At 39.1% G+C, this 13,474-nt stretch overlaps 1 protein-coding gene across 2 annotated transcripts in view; it reads right to left on the bottom strand.

Annotated features, from left to right (window-relative positions):
- Positions 1-13,097, bottom strand: part of frmpd4 (FERM and PDZ domain containing 4) — a 57,346-nt gene extending 44,249 nt beyond the window's left edge. Inside the window, exon 1 of one of the 2 annotated variants that reach the window (XM_055215168.2) lies at positions 12,842-13,097. In XM_055215168.2, the coding sequence (XP_055071143.1) occupies positions 12,842-12,924 (83 nt within the window). In that variant the 5' untranslated portion in view covers positions 12,925-13,097. Of the gene's footprint in view, positions 1-5,576; positions 6,218-12,841 lie in introns of those variants that run through there. The other variant, XM_055215169.2, reaches the window with a different exon arrangement.
- Between the last annotated feature and the right edge of the window lie 377 nt (positions 13,098-13,474).

Here is a 13,474-nt window from a genome sequence, read left to right on the forward strand (position 1 = left end):
ACAGGTTGGGCTTCCCACACAAAGTAAGGTACATTTTGTCATGCTATTTGGAGAAATCCATTTAAAATCACTGCTAGTAAAAGTTGATGTTAGCTATGATTAGCGATGCTAGCCCTGGCAAAAGTCACGAACCGCAGAGACACGGTAAACCGACAGCAACTTGTAAACAGAGCGAAGAGAAGAACTACCTGCATGTTCTCTCTCTGTCTCGTGCACGTGTTTAACAGGCGTTCCCTCTCGGGAGGAGTGTTGCGCGTTTGCATTTTTAAAAAAAATCTTCCGCTATACTTTTAAACTTTTGTAAAAATCACAAAATAAAACGCTGTCAGGGAAAGAGTTAAACTGCAATTTATCGACTGGCCGCTTGAGGCAGGCTCCAAAAGGGTGTAAATTCCCATAGACCTCCATGTAAAATGCCCAACTTTACAGCAGAAATAAATCTTAAAAAAATTACATTAAGCCTTAAAGTTCTGCATAATTAAAGGCGTGGCCACTTGAGTGACGGGTGAACTGTCACTGCTGTCCCTACGGTCGAGTTAGGCTAGCATGGTTTTAGCAACAAGCCACTTAAGCTTCACCCACGTCCCGCCTGTTTACCCATTTTTGGTTATACGTGAGTGATGCACGGTGATGCGATGCCAAGATCTTCACAAACCTATTTTTTACAGTCTATGAGTCTGACTGATGGGCTCAATATGAACTACGTTTGCCTATAGACGTGCATCATTGAGATTCTTTAAAATATTTTTAAAAAGAGCATTTTTGACCAAAAACCAAAAGTCCTGTTTTTAGTGAAAGCCGTTTCTGCACATGGATGAAAGCTTCATCATGTGTACTTTAATCTAGACAGTGTTCTCAGCAGAAAGCTTTCTCTTCAAAAAACACGGAGAGAGAAATGAATTAAACATCACGCTTTCATAACTCACCAAAGTGCTTCTTTAAATACACAGTCTTATAAACAAGACAGAGCACTTGCGCTTACCTTCAACTTATCTTCTGAAACTCCACTCATCTGAACAGCCCTCTTATCTACTAGATGTTTAATTTCTACCACACAATAACATTTCTGCCATCATTTGCACAGGTCCTTACAAACTATCGGTTTGTTCCATTTAACAGAAAATAGAAAAGAACAATTTCCACACAGTGCCAAGCTCAAAACAGACAACACCATAAATAATAAGCAGACCCATCTGTCACCTGAGCTGAGAATTCAGGTGTCCCAATCACGTCCATGGCCTCAGGTGTATAAAATCAATCACCTAAGCATGCAGACAGCTTTTACCAATATTTGTGAAAGAATGTGTCATTCTCAGGAGCTCAGTGAATTCAAGCGTGGTACAGTGATAGGTTGCCACCTGTGAAATAAGTCCATTCATGAAATTTCCACACTACTGAATATTCCACAGTCAACTGTAAGTTATATTATAACAAAATGGAAGCAATTGGGAACAACAGCAACTCAGCCACGAAAGTGGTAGGCCACGTAAAATCACAAAGCGGGGTCAGCGCATGCTAAGGCGCACAGTGCGCAGAAGTCAATAACTACAGCCCTCTAAACTTCATGTGGCCTTCAGATTATCTCAAGAACAGTGCATAGAGAGCTTCATGGAGTGGGTTTCCATGGCCGAGCAGCTGCATCCAAGCCTTACATCACCAAGTTGAAAGCAAAGCGTTGGATGTGATGGTGTAAAGCACGCCACCACTGGACTGTAGAGTAGTCGAAATGTGTTCTCTGGAGCGGCGAATCTCACTTATGTGGAGCGGCGAATCTCACTTATGTGGAGCGGCGAATCTCGCTTTTGTGGAGCGGCGAATCTGGCTTCTGTGGAGTGGCGAATCCCGCTTCCGTGGAGTGGCGAATCTCGCTGCCCTGGAGCGGCAAATCTCGCTTCTCTGGAGTGGCGAAGCTCGCTTCTCTGGAGCGGCGAATATTTCTACTTTTGAGGATCGAATCTCGCTTCTCTGGAGCGCTGAATCTCGCTTCTCTGGAGCGGCGAATCTCGCTTCCCTGGAGCGGCGAATCTCGCTTCCCTGGAGCGGCGAATATTTCTACTTTGGAGCAGCGAATCTTGCTTCTCTGGAGCAGCGAATCTCCCTTCTCTGGAGCGGCGAATCTCGCTTCTCTGGAGCTGCGAATCTCGCTTCCCTGGAGCGGTGAGTATTTCTACTTTCGAGCGGCGAATCTCGCTTCTCTGGAGCTGCGAATCTCGCTTCGCTTGTGCGGCGAATCTCGCTTCGCTTGTGCGGCGAATCTCGCTTCCCCGGAGCGGCGAATCTCTCTTCCCTGGGGCGGGGAATCTCGCTTCCCTGAGGCGGCGAATCTCGCTTCCCTGGAGCGGCGAATCTCACTTCCCTGGAGCGGCAAATCTCGCTTCCCTGGAGCGGCGAATCTCAGTTCTCTGAAGTGACGAATCTCGCTTCTCTGGAGCGGTGTATCTTACTTCTCTGTCTAGCAATCCGATGGATGAGTATGGGTTTGGCGGTCGCAACAAGAACGATACTTGCCTGACTGCATTGTGCCAAGTTTAATGTTTGGTGGATAGGGGATTATGGTGTGGGGTTTTTAGGGGTTGGGCCCTAGTTCCAGTGAAAGGGACTCTTAATGCTTCTTCATACCAAGACATTTTGGACAATTTCATGCTCCTAACTTTGTGGGAAGAGTTTGGGGATAGCCCCTTCCTGCTCCAACATGACTGTGCATAGTGCACAAAGCAAGGTCCATAAAGACATGGATGAGCGAGTTTGGTGTGGAGGAACTTGACTGGCCTGCACAGAGTCCTGACCTCAACCCAAAAAAACATCTTAGGGAAGAATTAGAGCTGAGACTACGAGCGAGGAACTTACAAATGTGCTTTAAGAAGAATGGCCAAATTTTCTCATAAACACACCCCTAAACCTCGTAGAAAGTCTTCCAAGAGAAGTGGAAGCTGTTATAGCTGCAAAGGGTGGGCCAACTCCATATTAAACCCTACGGATTAAGAATGGGATGTCATTCAGGTTCCTGTGCATAAAGGCAGGTGTCCCAAAACCTTTGGCAATATAATGTTTACATACACATACAGATTGGCTGGATGGAGGTTGTAATAATTTACAATGGCCTGCTGTAGATATCAAAATTTGAATTTGTATAATATAGAGACCATCTATTTTCTGTATACAACTGCAGCTCCGTTATGCTCACATGTGAAAGCTGAATGCGCACCTGCTGGTGCTGCTGTTGATGCTTCTGCTGTGTTTACAAGCTGCGTATGTGTGTGATGTGATTGAAACAGCCTGACTTAAAAAAAACCTCTGAAGCCATGAACCAACTAAACTCTGCTGTCCAGACACAATAAAACAAGCTCTTATATGATTTACAGTAAATACAATCAATTATAAAAGTTGATTATTTTGTGAGAAAAAACCCTGATATTAAACACTACAGCAGCGAGCGATGATGTCCCCCTTTTATCAAGCCAGTGAGATCTAGGGGCCAATCCTTTAGGAGGATTAGCTGGGATAAAATCAAGAAAAATCAAGCAAGCCAAATAGGTTATGGAGGTTAAACTGTCATAGGATAAAATGAGCTTAACCCCCCCCTGACAAAACGCAATGCACTTGATTCTATTTGATGCCACAGTATGGATGAACGCATCTGTCTTCTGTGGAAATAGAAAATGCACTACGCATCTTTAAATGAAGCCTGTGCCATGCAACTTATTCGCAACCGTACTCAATATTTGTGAGTGTTTGTAATCTTCAAAGGTAATATTTAACTGTGCATCTCTCTCAGTAAAGCTGAATGTGGACCAATGGATCGTCCAGAGCAATTAATCAACAGATACTCGGCCATTTTGAGATTATCGACATCAGCCAATTGCTGTGTCCACCAGGCGGATTAACAGAAGTGTTAATTTGAGCCATTTCCAAAATCTACTAACAGCTTAAACAACAGATGAAAAACACTTTCTGTTTTCAAATATTTAAAGTGAATCTTGTGTAATTAAAGAATAAATCAATTTAAAAGTGTAATTATTGTAGTGTCCTTTTAAACATTACAATTAACAGATATCTCTGTAGAATTACTAAAATTAAAACTGTATTATTCACATACTGTTATTGTGGCAAAATTCTGGGAATTATCAAGGCTGGAAACAGTCCATGGAATTCAATGGGAATATATAGGAATTAACAGGAACTAATAGGAATAAACTGGGAATTTGAAACAATTGCAAAGTTCCATGGAGCTTAAATATAGTCATAAAAAATAATGCACCATCATTTTGTTTAAAACAACAAAATTTTATCTAATTTTAGTTGAATTTCTACCCTGTCACATGCACACAGCACACTGTTTACTGAAGGGCCATTGAGGCCACACCCCCTGCATGTACTTACATTCTTTCATAACGTGCACAGATCATTCTTGAATCCTGCACACAAAATAATGTCAAAATGTCCATCTTTGCATGTATTCACGTAAATTACATTTGTTTGAAACTTCCTTGTGCGGTGTGTGTGTAAGCATTATACCACTGTAAAGACAAAAACACTGACTGAGAAAACATTTAGGTGAGATTATTTTAAAAAAGTAGTAACTAAAAATTATTAGAATGATTTCTGAAGGATTTTTGATCAAATAAATCCAGGCTTGAGGAGCGCAAGCATCAGGATCCTAAAATATGTATTAGCATGCATGTTTGCTTATGACCAAACCAAATGTTTATTTATGTTTGTATATAGTTTATATCAATTTCCAAATAATTTCACATAAATTCATGTTAGGTTTCCAATTTGGAAAATTTTCAAAATTCCCCAGAATAAGTTCCCATGGAAAGTTTCCGGAAATGTGCAACCCTATACTGTATGTGTGTAGTCTATATATATTATTAGCCAACCCAGTCTCTAGTATTTGATTCAGTCTCTAGTATTCATTTAAATAGCCATAATGTCATCTACGGTAATGCGAAACACTATTTACACAACAACAACAACCCATTTTATGTAGTAAGCAAGTTTAAATGTTATATCACAAACCATTAAACATATGATTACAGTCAGTATATCATCTGGGACAGTCAAAATAAAAAATGAACACGCGGCCCATTAAGAGAGGACTGGACTTCAAAGTTAACACGATGTTCTCTGTAGAAATAATGAAATGCAAACATTTATATATTTATTAGATTAGTAAATGCAAATCAGGGAGAATTCAATATTCCTGTCTTAGCAAGCACAAGTATGCATATGCTTATAAGTGTATATAAAAATCATAAAGTAAGGAAAGTAACAGGTATTAGATCACACTGCAGCTGCCAGATTTCCATCCTCTAGATCTCAATGAATGCATGCATGCAAGAGAAAAGTGCGTGAATGAGAAAATGAGACATGACGATTCCACGATTCAAGTGACATCTTGCAATGATGCAATCTGACATCACGCTTCCCTGTGCAACATGTATGACCGCCGACATGCAACTGACATGAAGCTACAGTATGATGTGCTTGTCTGTAGTGTTTCTCTATGACATTAATCCCTAGAGAACGTGTGGATTCGTTTAATGACTGCGGTTGCTGATGCACATCACACTCACCCCGCCAGTTTGGGCATCCGGACAAAGCTAAACACATCCATGACGCGGATCCGCTTCCGAACCCGAACTCACTTCGATTCCATCCTGTACGAAAGTCGGGTGATAAATCGGTATAGAGCGATCGACAGCACGGGTTTCCTCAAGTCAGTGCGATTGATAACCGGTTTCGCGCATGGCGGAGTCTTCACCGCGCGCCCCGCAGATCCGCCGCAGCGCCGTTTGCGTGAAACGCGATCCGTTATGCCCGGTCTACATCCTTCAACGCGCCTGACGCCCTCGGCAAACTTTACTTAATCCCCATCGCGATGGAAACAGCCTCAGCATCTCAGGGTCGGTGAGCAGCGGACGGGAGAGATTGAATGGATGACAGATGGAGTCAGGGAGGAGCAAATCACAGCTGATAGATGCTCCATCTAATATAACATGTCCACAAGAGTCTCGCACCCGTGCAGGTCAGCAGCGTCACCCCCGCGATCTCGTCAGCGGAACACACCGGCCAAACGATTAGCGGAGAATCCAGCAGCGCGTGGGTGCGCGCGTTGGAGGCGGAGATAAGGAGTGGGAGGAGTAACGTGAGGAGGTTTTTCATTTATTTTTATTAAGCATCTACAAATTTACACATTTGCCAGCGGATGCCATAAACGACCAAAAAAATACATCAGGCCAAGGTAGTAGGCCCATAAAGGTAATAAGGAAGAGAGAGTAAAAACTATTGGTTTTAGAGATATCTATATTTGTTCCACATTTATTTGTGTAGACAAATGACATTTATTAAAGTGCATCTATTTCATTGCTAAAATCAATGTTATTTTGTGTATTTAGTATAATACAATGTATTTGCGTGGTTTACTTTCCACATACTGTACATTTTTGTAGCTCCAGATTTCACTTATCTCCTGAACTGCAGATTTGAAAAGCTCTGTGTCCCTGATTGGCCAGCCAATCTGTACGTTGTGATTGGTCTGAATACCTCTGACATCAGCAGGAAATGTGACGCCCCTTACCATTAGGGATCGACCGATATGGATTTTTCAGTGCCGATGCCGATTTTTGTTTCATCAGCCTTAGCCAATGACCGATACAGGCTGCCGATTTTCTTGAGCCGATATTTGGAGTCGATAATGGTTTTGCTCACTCAATTTACATCATATAAATTATGTAAAAAATGGCATGTTGTTAAAAAGAGATGTTATTAGTTTGCACAGTTCTTACATTTATTATAGTCTAGGACTAGTCTAATTCCTGTCCAGGAAACCGCCCCATAGAGATGAAAAAAAACCCACTTTGTTCAGCTATGATCAGCTGTTAAGCCGAGCTTTCAATGTTGTCATGGAAAGGTTGGTTGTTTTTAGTCACATGACCTGCAATCGCTTGCGGGTTCCAGCACTCTGTCTGTAAATTATGCCGGAAAAATCGCCAAACACGGCAGCCATGTATCGGCCGATGTCGATACACATAAAACTCGCAAATATCGGCCCGATATATCGGCCGGCCGATATATCAGTCTATCACTACTTACCATGTTTGAAAAATTCGGTTGCTAACAAGAGTTAACTTACAAGCTGTTAGTCAAAGCAGGAGGAATTATGATAATGTCGTTCTTTACTACATCACCAATCCCAGGAAGTAAGCTTTTGCCTACAATTCGTGTGTTTGTTGTAGTCGAAGAAAAGAGATTTACGTTAGAGATGATAACTCGCGTCATTGTTTACTTTTGAGTATGTAACTTTTGCTTATCGTTAGCATGAACTAATACACACCAAAAGGAAATTTAAAAACACGAATCGGACAATAGGTGCTCTTTAAATGAAAGGTGTGTTCGACTTCCTGAATGGCTCTCGCGATTCTTTGATGTGACATGTTTTATTGTCAATACTATGCCTTTATTTTATATGAGATAGTACAATAACTTTTAAATTTCTTCATAATATATACCCTACCAGAGATTTTAAGAAAATAATTCTGTTTTAATTTTGACACCAAATGTATTTTTTTGTCAGAATGACACTGAAACTCTTCTTCTTATGTTTTGGTCGTGCAATTATAGCCTACTCAGCAGTTGTGGAAATATGTTGGTTTGTTTACCTCAAGATTGTAAAAGTTTTTTTTACAAAAGAGTCCTAAAATTGTTATTTTTGAAATCTTTGAAAGAAAATCAAATGATTGTTTTATAATAAATCTAATTCTGTACTTTTTATATACATAAATGCAAAATTTCTTACTGCAAACCTATTTTTATTTTTTGTATTTTAAGTGATAAAACAGTATTTAAATACAATTTTATTTTGTCTTAAAAAGAAACCACCCAGAACATGTACAATCTGCATGACTTATTATAATATTTTCAATGCTTTTAATTTGTGATTTTTTTTCTTAATTTGTTCAATGCTCTCTCCTTCTAATTGCATATTTTTTGTTTTGTTTGACTTGAGCCATGATAATTCTTGTAATGGTTGTAACGATACAACTACATTTCATCTATCCAGATGTGCAAACTATAGTTTAAGCAATCCATTCGTAGACAGACGGAATTAAACAATATGATCTGTGGAGCTATTAAAGGTGGACATACCATCAAATTCTGACTTTTTCCATGTTTAAGTGCTATAATTGGGTCCTCAGTGCTTTTATCAACCTAGAAAATGTAAAAAAAGATCAACCCAGTAATTTAGTTTTGGTAAACCATTCTCTGCAGGAATGTGAAAAAATAGGTTATTGAAATCTGGCTCCCCTGGTGATGTAAGAACGGGATAATTCCGCCCCTTAATCTGCACTATCCAACCATGGCACTGCCATTTAGTACAGAGATCAGCTCATTTGCATGTTAAAGGACACACCCAAAATGGCACATTTTGCACACACCTACAAAGTGACAATTTTAACATGTTATAATAAATTATCTGTGGGGTATTTTGAGCTAAAACTTCACATACATACTCTGGGGACACCAAAGATTTATTTGACAACTTAAAAAAGTCTTGTGAAATGTCCCCTTTAAAGTCGCCATGAAAGGGAAGTTGTGCTTGTCTTATCGATTTGTTTCAGCAAATGACAGAAATTTGGGGGCGTGACTCTAATATTTCATGAGTTGGCATTAACATGTAATCGATAGGGAATGAGATAAAACATATCCGAGGGGAGGACTCCGAATTTTAGCCCAAAACCAGAGTCCTCCCCCCTCTTTAACTGGGATAGATGAAACTGGGAGTGAGATGATGGGATAGAGGAGGGATGCTGTCACGGGACAGAGATGAGGGACAGCTATTTATAGGCACCTCTTCATGCTGATTGGTTGGATCACATGAACATGCTTCTCTTGAACTTAGTTAAATAAACTTCATTAAAAATTGGCCTTATTTTCATTGCCTAGATTACATGAAGAATATGAAATGTAAGCTTTCTTTGCTGAAGTAATGAGTGTTAGTGTGTTGCGACCCTGACAGAATATCAAATCGCCTCATCAATAATCGAAATGTGAATGTGAGTGCTGGATTGAATCAGAAATTGGGACAGAGGACATTTAGGAAACATTATATAATAGCTGCTCTGTCACAAAGCAACAGTTTAATATTATAAGGTCAGCATAAGTTTATTCAAAATGCCTTAGCTTGAGTTAAAGTGTAATTGTCATTTTATACTATTGGTTTGTATTGTATCACACAAAAGTGGGCTGTGGTTGGATAGAAACTGGCAGTGAATTTGGCATCTTTAGCTTCAAGCGTTTTTATTAAACAAATAGTTTTGAACTTACATTCTGAAAGATGAATGCCAGTAAACTGACCTGTGACATGTGCACATGAAGAGTTTCGTTGCAAAACGAGATAACCACCGTTTTTTTAATTGTTCAGAAATCTCATTTTTTGGTTGTGCATTCCAATTAATTTCAATTCAACTGCAGTTGGGTTGTTTTGATTTAAACCTTCATAACTTAAAAAATACAGCTAAGTAGCACCATAAAACAAAATAATAACATGATAACATAATAATAAACATGTTTTGACAAAAATGTTAAAAAATGGATTTATCTCGTTTTGCAATGAAACTCTTCACATTCTCTATTATGTAAGAGTTTACAGTATTACATGTTATTGTGTTATCAGTTATATCAGCTAAAGATTTTTCTTCAGTTGACTGTCTCTTATGATTCAGTCTTTGCCATTTCTAATCACATTACTGAGTATTTTAACAATTTCACTCTAAAAATGTCTGGGTTATTTTTGACCCATAATGGGTAAATATTGGACAGAACACGTGCTGGATTAAAAATTACCTTGTGCTTAAAAATGACCCAATGTTGGGTTGTTGTTATGCAACCATGGGGTATAATAGCAGTTGGGTTAAAATAACCCAGCATTGGATGAATTTTGAACCCAGCATGTGTCTATTATTATCATGATTTTTTATTAATATAATCTGGAAACTTCTTTGCAGCATGTTTCAATATTAGTTATCAGTCAGACAAGTATAGATTACATACGGTAAATGTTACATAGAAAGGTGCTCTGACCGTTAATGTATTTTTAATGCACTTTAGCAGTGCTTATATTTGTAATGTGTGTTATTGATGTGTTAAGGATACAATGATACTGTGCAACAAGATAGAAATCCAAGACTGTAACACACATGCAGACAGACAGAGACTGTGCAGATATCAGTGGGATGGCTTCACTTTTGTCTGTCTTGTGATATTTCAAGATGAGAGTTTCTTATAAATACAATGTATGCTAGCAACAAGTAATTTTTTGTTTTGATCTAATTTTGAATAATCCCAGTTATGAAAAGCTGAGAATATTTGCCACAATATTTAGGTCATAATAAGCCTAAAGCGTTTCAGGCAATCATTACAAACACACTCACACACAGACATACACACAGTGTTATAGTGTTGTGTGTATAAAGCTCAGTATATACCGAAATGTGTGCCAGTCAGACATCACACAAACAAACTGCTGGGAATATTAAGGTCAAGAAACTCAGACACAGGCACCGGCTGCTCTGCTGAACTCTCATTTACATTCATTTACCTTTGTAAACTTCATAAATCCATCCCAGCTTACATTCTGCATAAACGTGACAGAGTCTCTGTAATGTTTCAAAAGAAATTATGAAGCAAGAGGACATGACAAATCTTTGCAGAGATCTAGGTTAATGTCAAATTTGACAGGCGTTTTACAATAATATATAGCTATTTATAATACAGGGCTATTGAATGCTTTACTCTGATTGGTTGAGAAATGTTCCAGGGGTATGCATTATTTTTTGATAAACGCACACCTGACCTGTCAAATGCCATAAAATAACCACCAGAGCAATGTCTTTTGTAACCGTGGTATAAGCCGAATAATTGACTCTTTGCACACCCGTGGTGTAACGGCACTCCGCACCTTTGGTGTGCATTATGTTTTAATAATTCAACAGCCCGCTGTCAATTATTCCTTATCATGAAGATGTCAAAACTCGAACTGGGTGGTATATTGAGTTTTGGTAATATATCAGTACTTTTCCCAGCGGGATACAACATGAGACAATATCGTCAATATCGGTATGATCTGATCTGATCTTCCTTCTTTGCAACAGAAGCTCTGCCAAAAAAAGTTGTCACAGTACCATTTCAAAAAGGTACACCTTTGTACCCAAAGAGTGCATATTAGTACTTAAAAGGTACACATTGGCAGTTCAAAGATACATAATTGTACCTAAATGGTACATATTAGGACATTTTTTAAAGAGTACTGCCCCAGTGACAGCTTTGTACCTTTATTTTTGACAGTGAACCAGCTTGCATGCTATGGATTTTCAATAACAGTAATAAAAGCATATTCTAATGATATTTTCATCATATGCTGTTATAATAAAGATGATTGGGACATCTTACATGAGGCTTTAACTTTGTTTACAGGCTTTGGCATGTAGTCCATAAAATACTGAGATATTTATGGTACATAGACATTCATCCAAAATAGATGTGAATTTAGGTCAATATCGCCCAGCCCTAAACTGTCTTAAAAATTGGCTTTTTTCCTTTATGCTGAAGATTATTTATCAATTGTTTCCGTTTGATTTTGGACTGAATTGTGACTAAATAAGTCACATGTTTGACATTTCCAGACGGTTCAAGACTACAAACATGCAGTCTATCTTTTAGCAGTTAGGGCTGCTTGATTATGGACAAAATTATATTTACGATTATTTAACACGTTTACACGAAAGCATGCATTTATTTAACTTTTTTTAACTAGTTGTTGCAATAGGCTACACGTGTCAAAGCATTGGTGCCTTCAGAAGTGCCTTACAAACATCTGTCCAGCAGCATGCAATTTATATTTTAATCGCATAATAATTTCTGTGCCTCGATTATCTGTTTTTATGGTTTTAAACAAAAATTGAAATTGGAAATGAAAAGCGATTAATTGCACAGCCCTAATAGCAGTAAGTGTGTAAATCTGACAGTAAAATTGTGCCACTGACATTAAAATGATTTCTCATTCTTGCAGTCGGCAGCACCATCAATCAATCAGGTTTCCATTTATACATAAAAGCTCAGATGAGATTCTGTGTTGTAAAAGTGAAATCACACATCATTTTTTATGTGTGTAGCGCTTGTCATTTTTGGCTTCCTAAGGAGGAACCTTTTAGTCAAAGAACCATTTCTTTATAATTTTATAGGGATGTTAAAGGACCTTTCTGAATTAGGAACCTTGATTTTTAAGAGTGTCTCATGTTAATCAACTTAATGTTTTAGGTGGCAAAGTAAGCGTGGAGTGAATATCAGTAAAATGAGGTCATGAAGTTAAAGTGATGTCATTCTTTTGTCAGCTGGTGTGTTCGTGTATTTTGGCACAACTTTATTTGTCACTTGATAGGATGAGTTTAGCTCAGACAGATGCCAACATGATCAGATGTGTGATTCTCTCATCCTCAAAAACCATGAAGAAAACAATACAAGGTAAAAGGAACTACATTAAAAACATGTAGTGTCTTTTATTGGAGACTTTGTCTATAAGTTCTTGACAGCTGAAGAACCCCAGAAAGATCTGTGAGAATCTTTGGGGTTTTTAAAGTGGATATGACATCAGGTTCCTGAAGCATAAGGAGAGGAGAACCGCTGGTCCACCAAACACATGCGCTTCAGGTACACCTACAAGTACATGCTGAAGTCTACAGTTTGACCTCTACAACCCATTACTGCATAATAAAAGTCTTGAATCAGATGAAAATAAATTCACATGGAAGTCACCGTGTTATATAAAGATTTAAGAACTTACTGTATGACTGTGAAAACATCCAGTTCTTCGCTCGGCTCCATTTCTTCAGCGGTCCGCTGTTTGTTTTGCTGTCCCTTCGACATGGCTTCACTAAATCCCTTCTAGTTTCTGGTCCTTTGTGTCTCTGTGTCGTATGTTTCAGATGCGCATCTTGCACAGACAGTAGCAGTCAGATAAAATTTCAGCATGTGAGCTTGCCTGAATAACCCAGCCAACTAACTGTTTGAACAGAGACCGTCCCAGACTGGGTGTGGGGGTAGTGCCTGAAGCGAGAGAGATAGAGATAGAGAGAGAGAGACACATCGTCTCTTCTGCTTCGGTAATGAACCTCCATCACATTACGGGCCAGCGCATCAGTAAGCCACAGGGATCAATGCGGCAGCTGGCCTGTGATTGGTCGCGGCTGTGTCTGCTGCAGGAGGACATGAAGTGCCATCAGTAGAGACGCCGTTCAGAACGGCAGCAGGTCAATATCAGCACTGTACCCGAGTGAAAACACTCACTGTGTTTATATAAATGTGTCTTATTAAAGGTGAAGTATGGCAATTCTACACCACTAGCGACACCAGACTGAATTGCAAAAATAAAGATCGGTTCCTCCAGCTGTCATTGGTCAGATTTTCACCATAAACT

This window comes from Misgurnus anguillicaudatus, chromosome 17 (assembly GCF_027580225.2).
Source record: "Misgurnus anguillicaudatus chromosome 17, ASM2758022v2, whole genome shotgun sequence".
Lineage (NCBI taxonomy): Eukaryota > Metazoa > Chordata > Actinopteri > Cypriniformes > Cobitidae > Misgurnus > Misgurnus anguillicaudatus.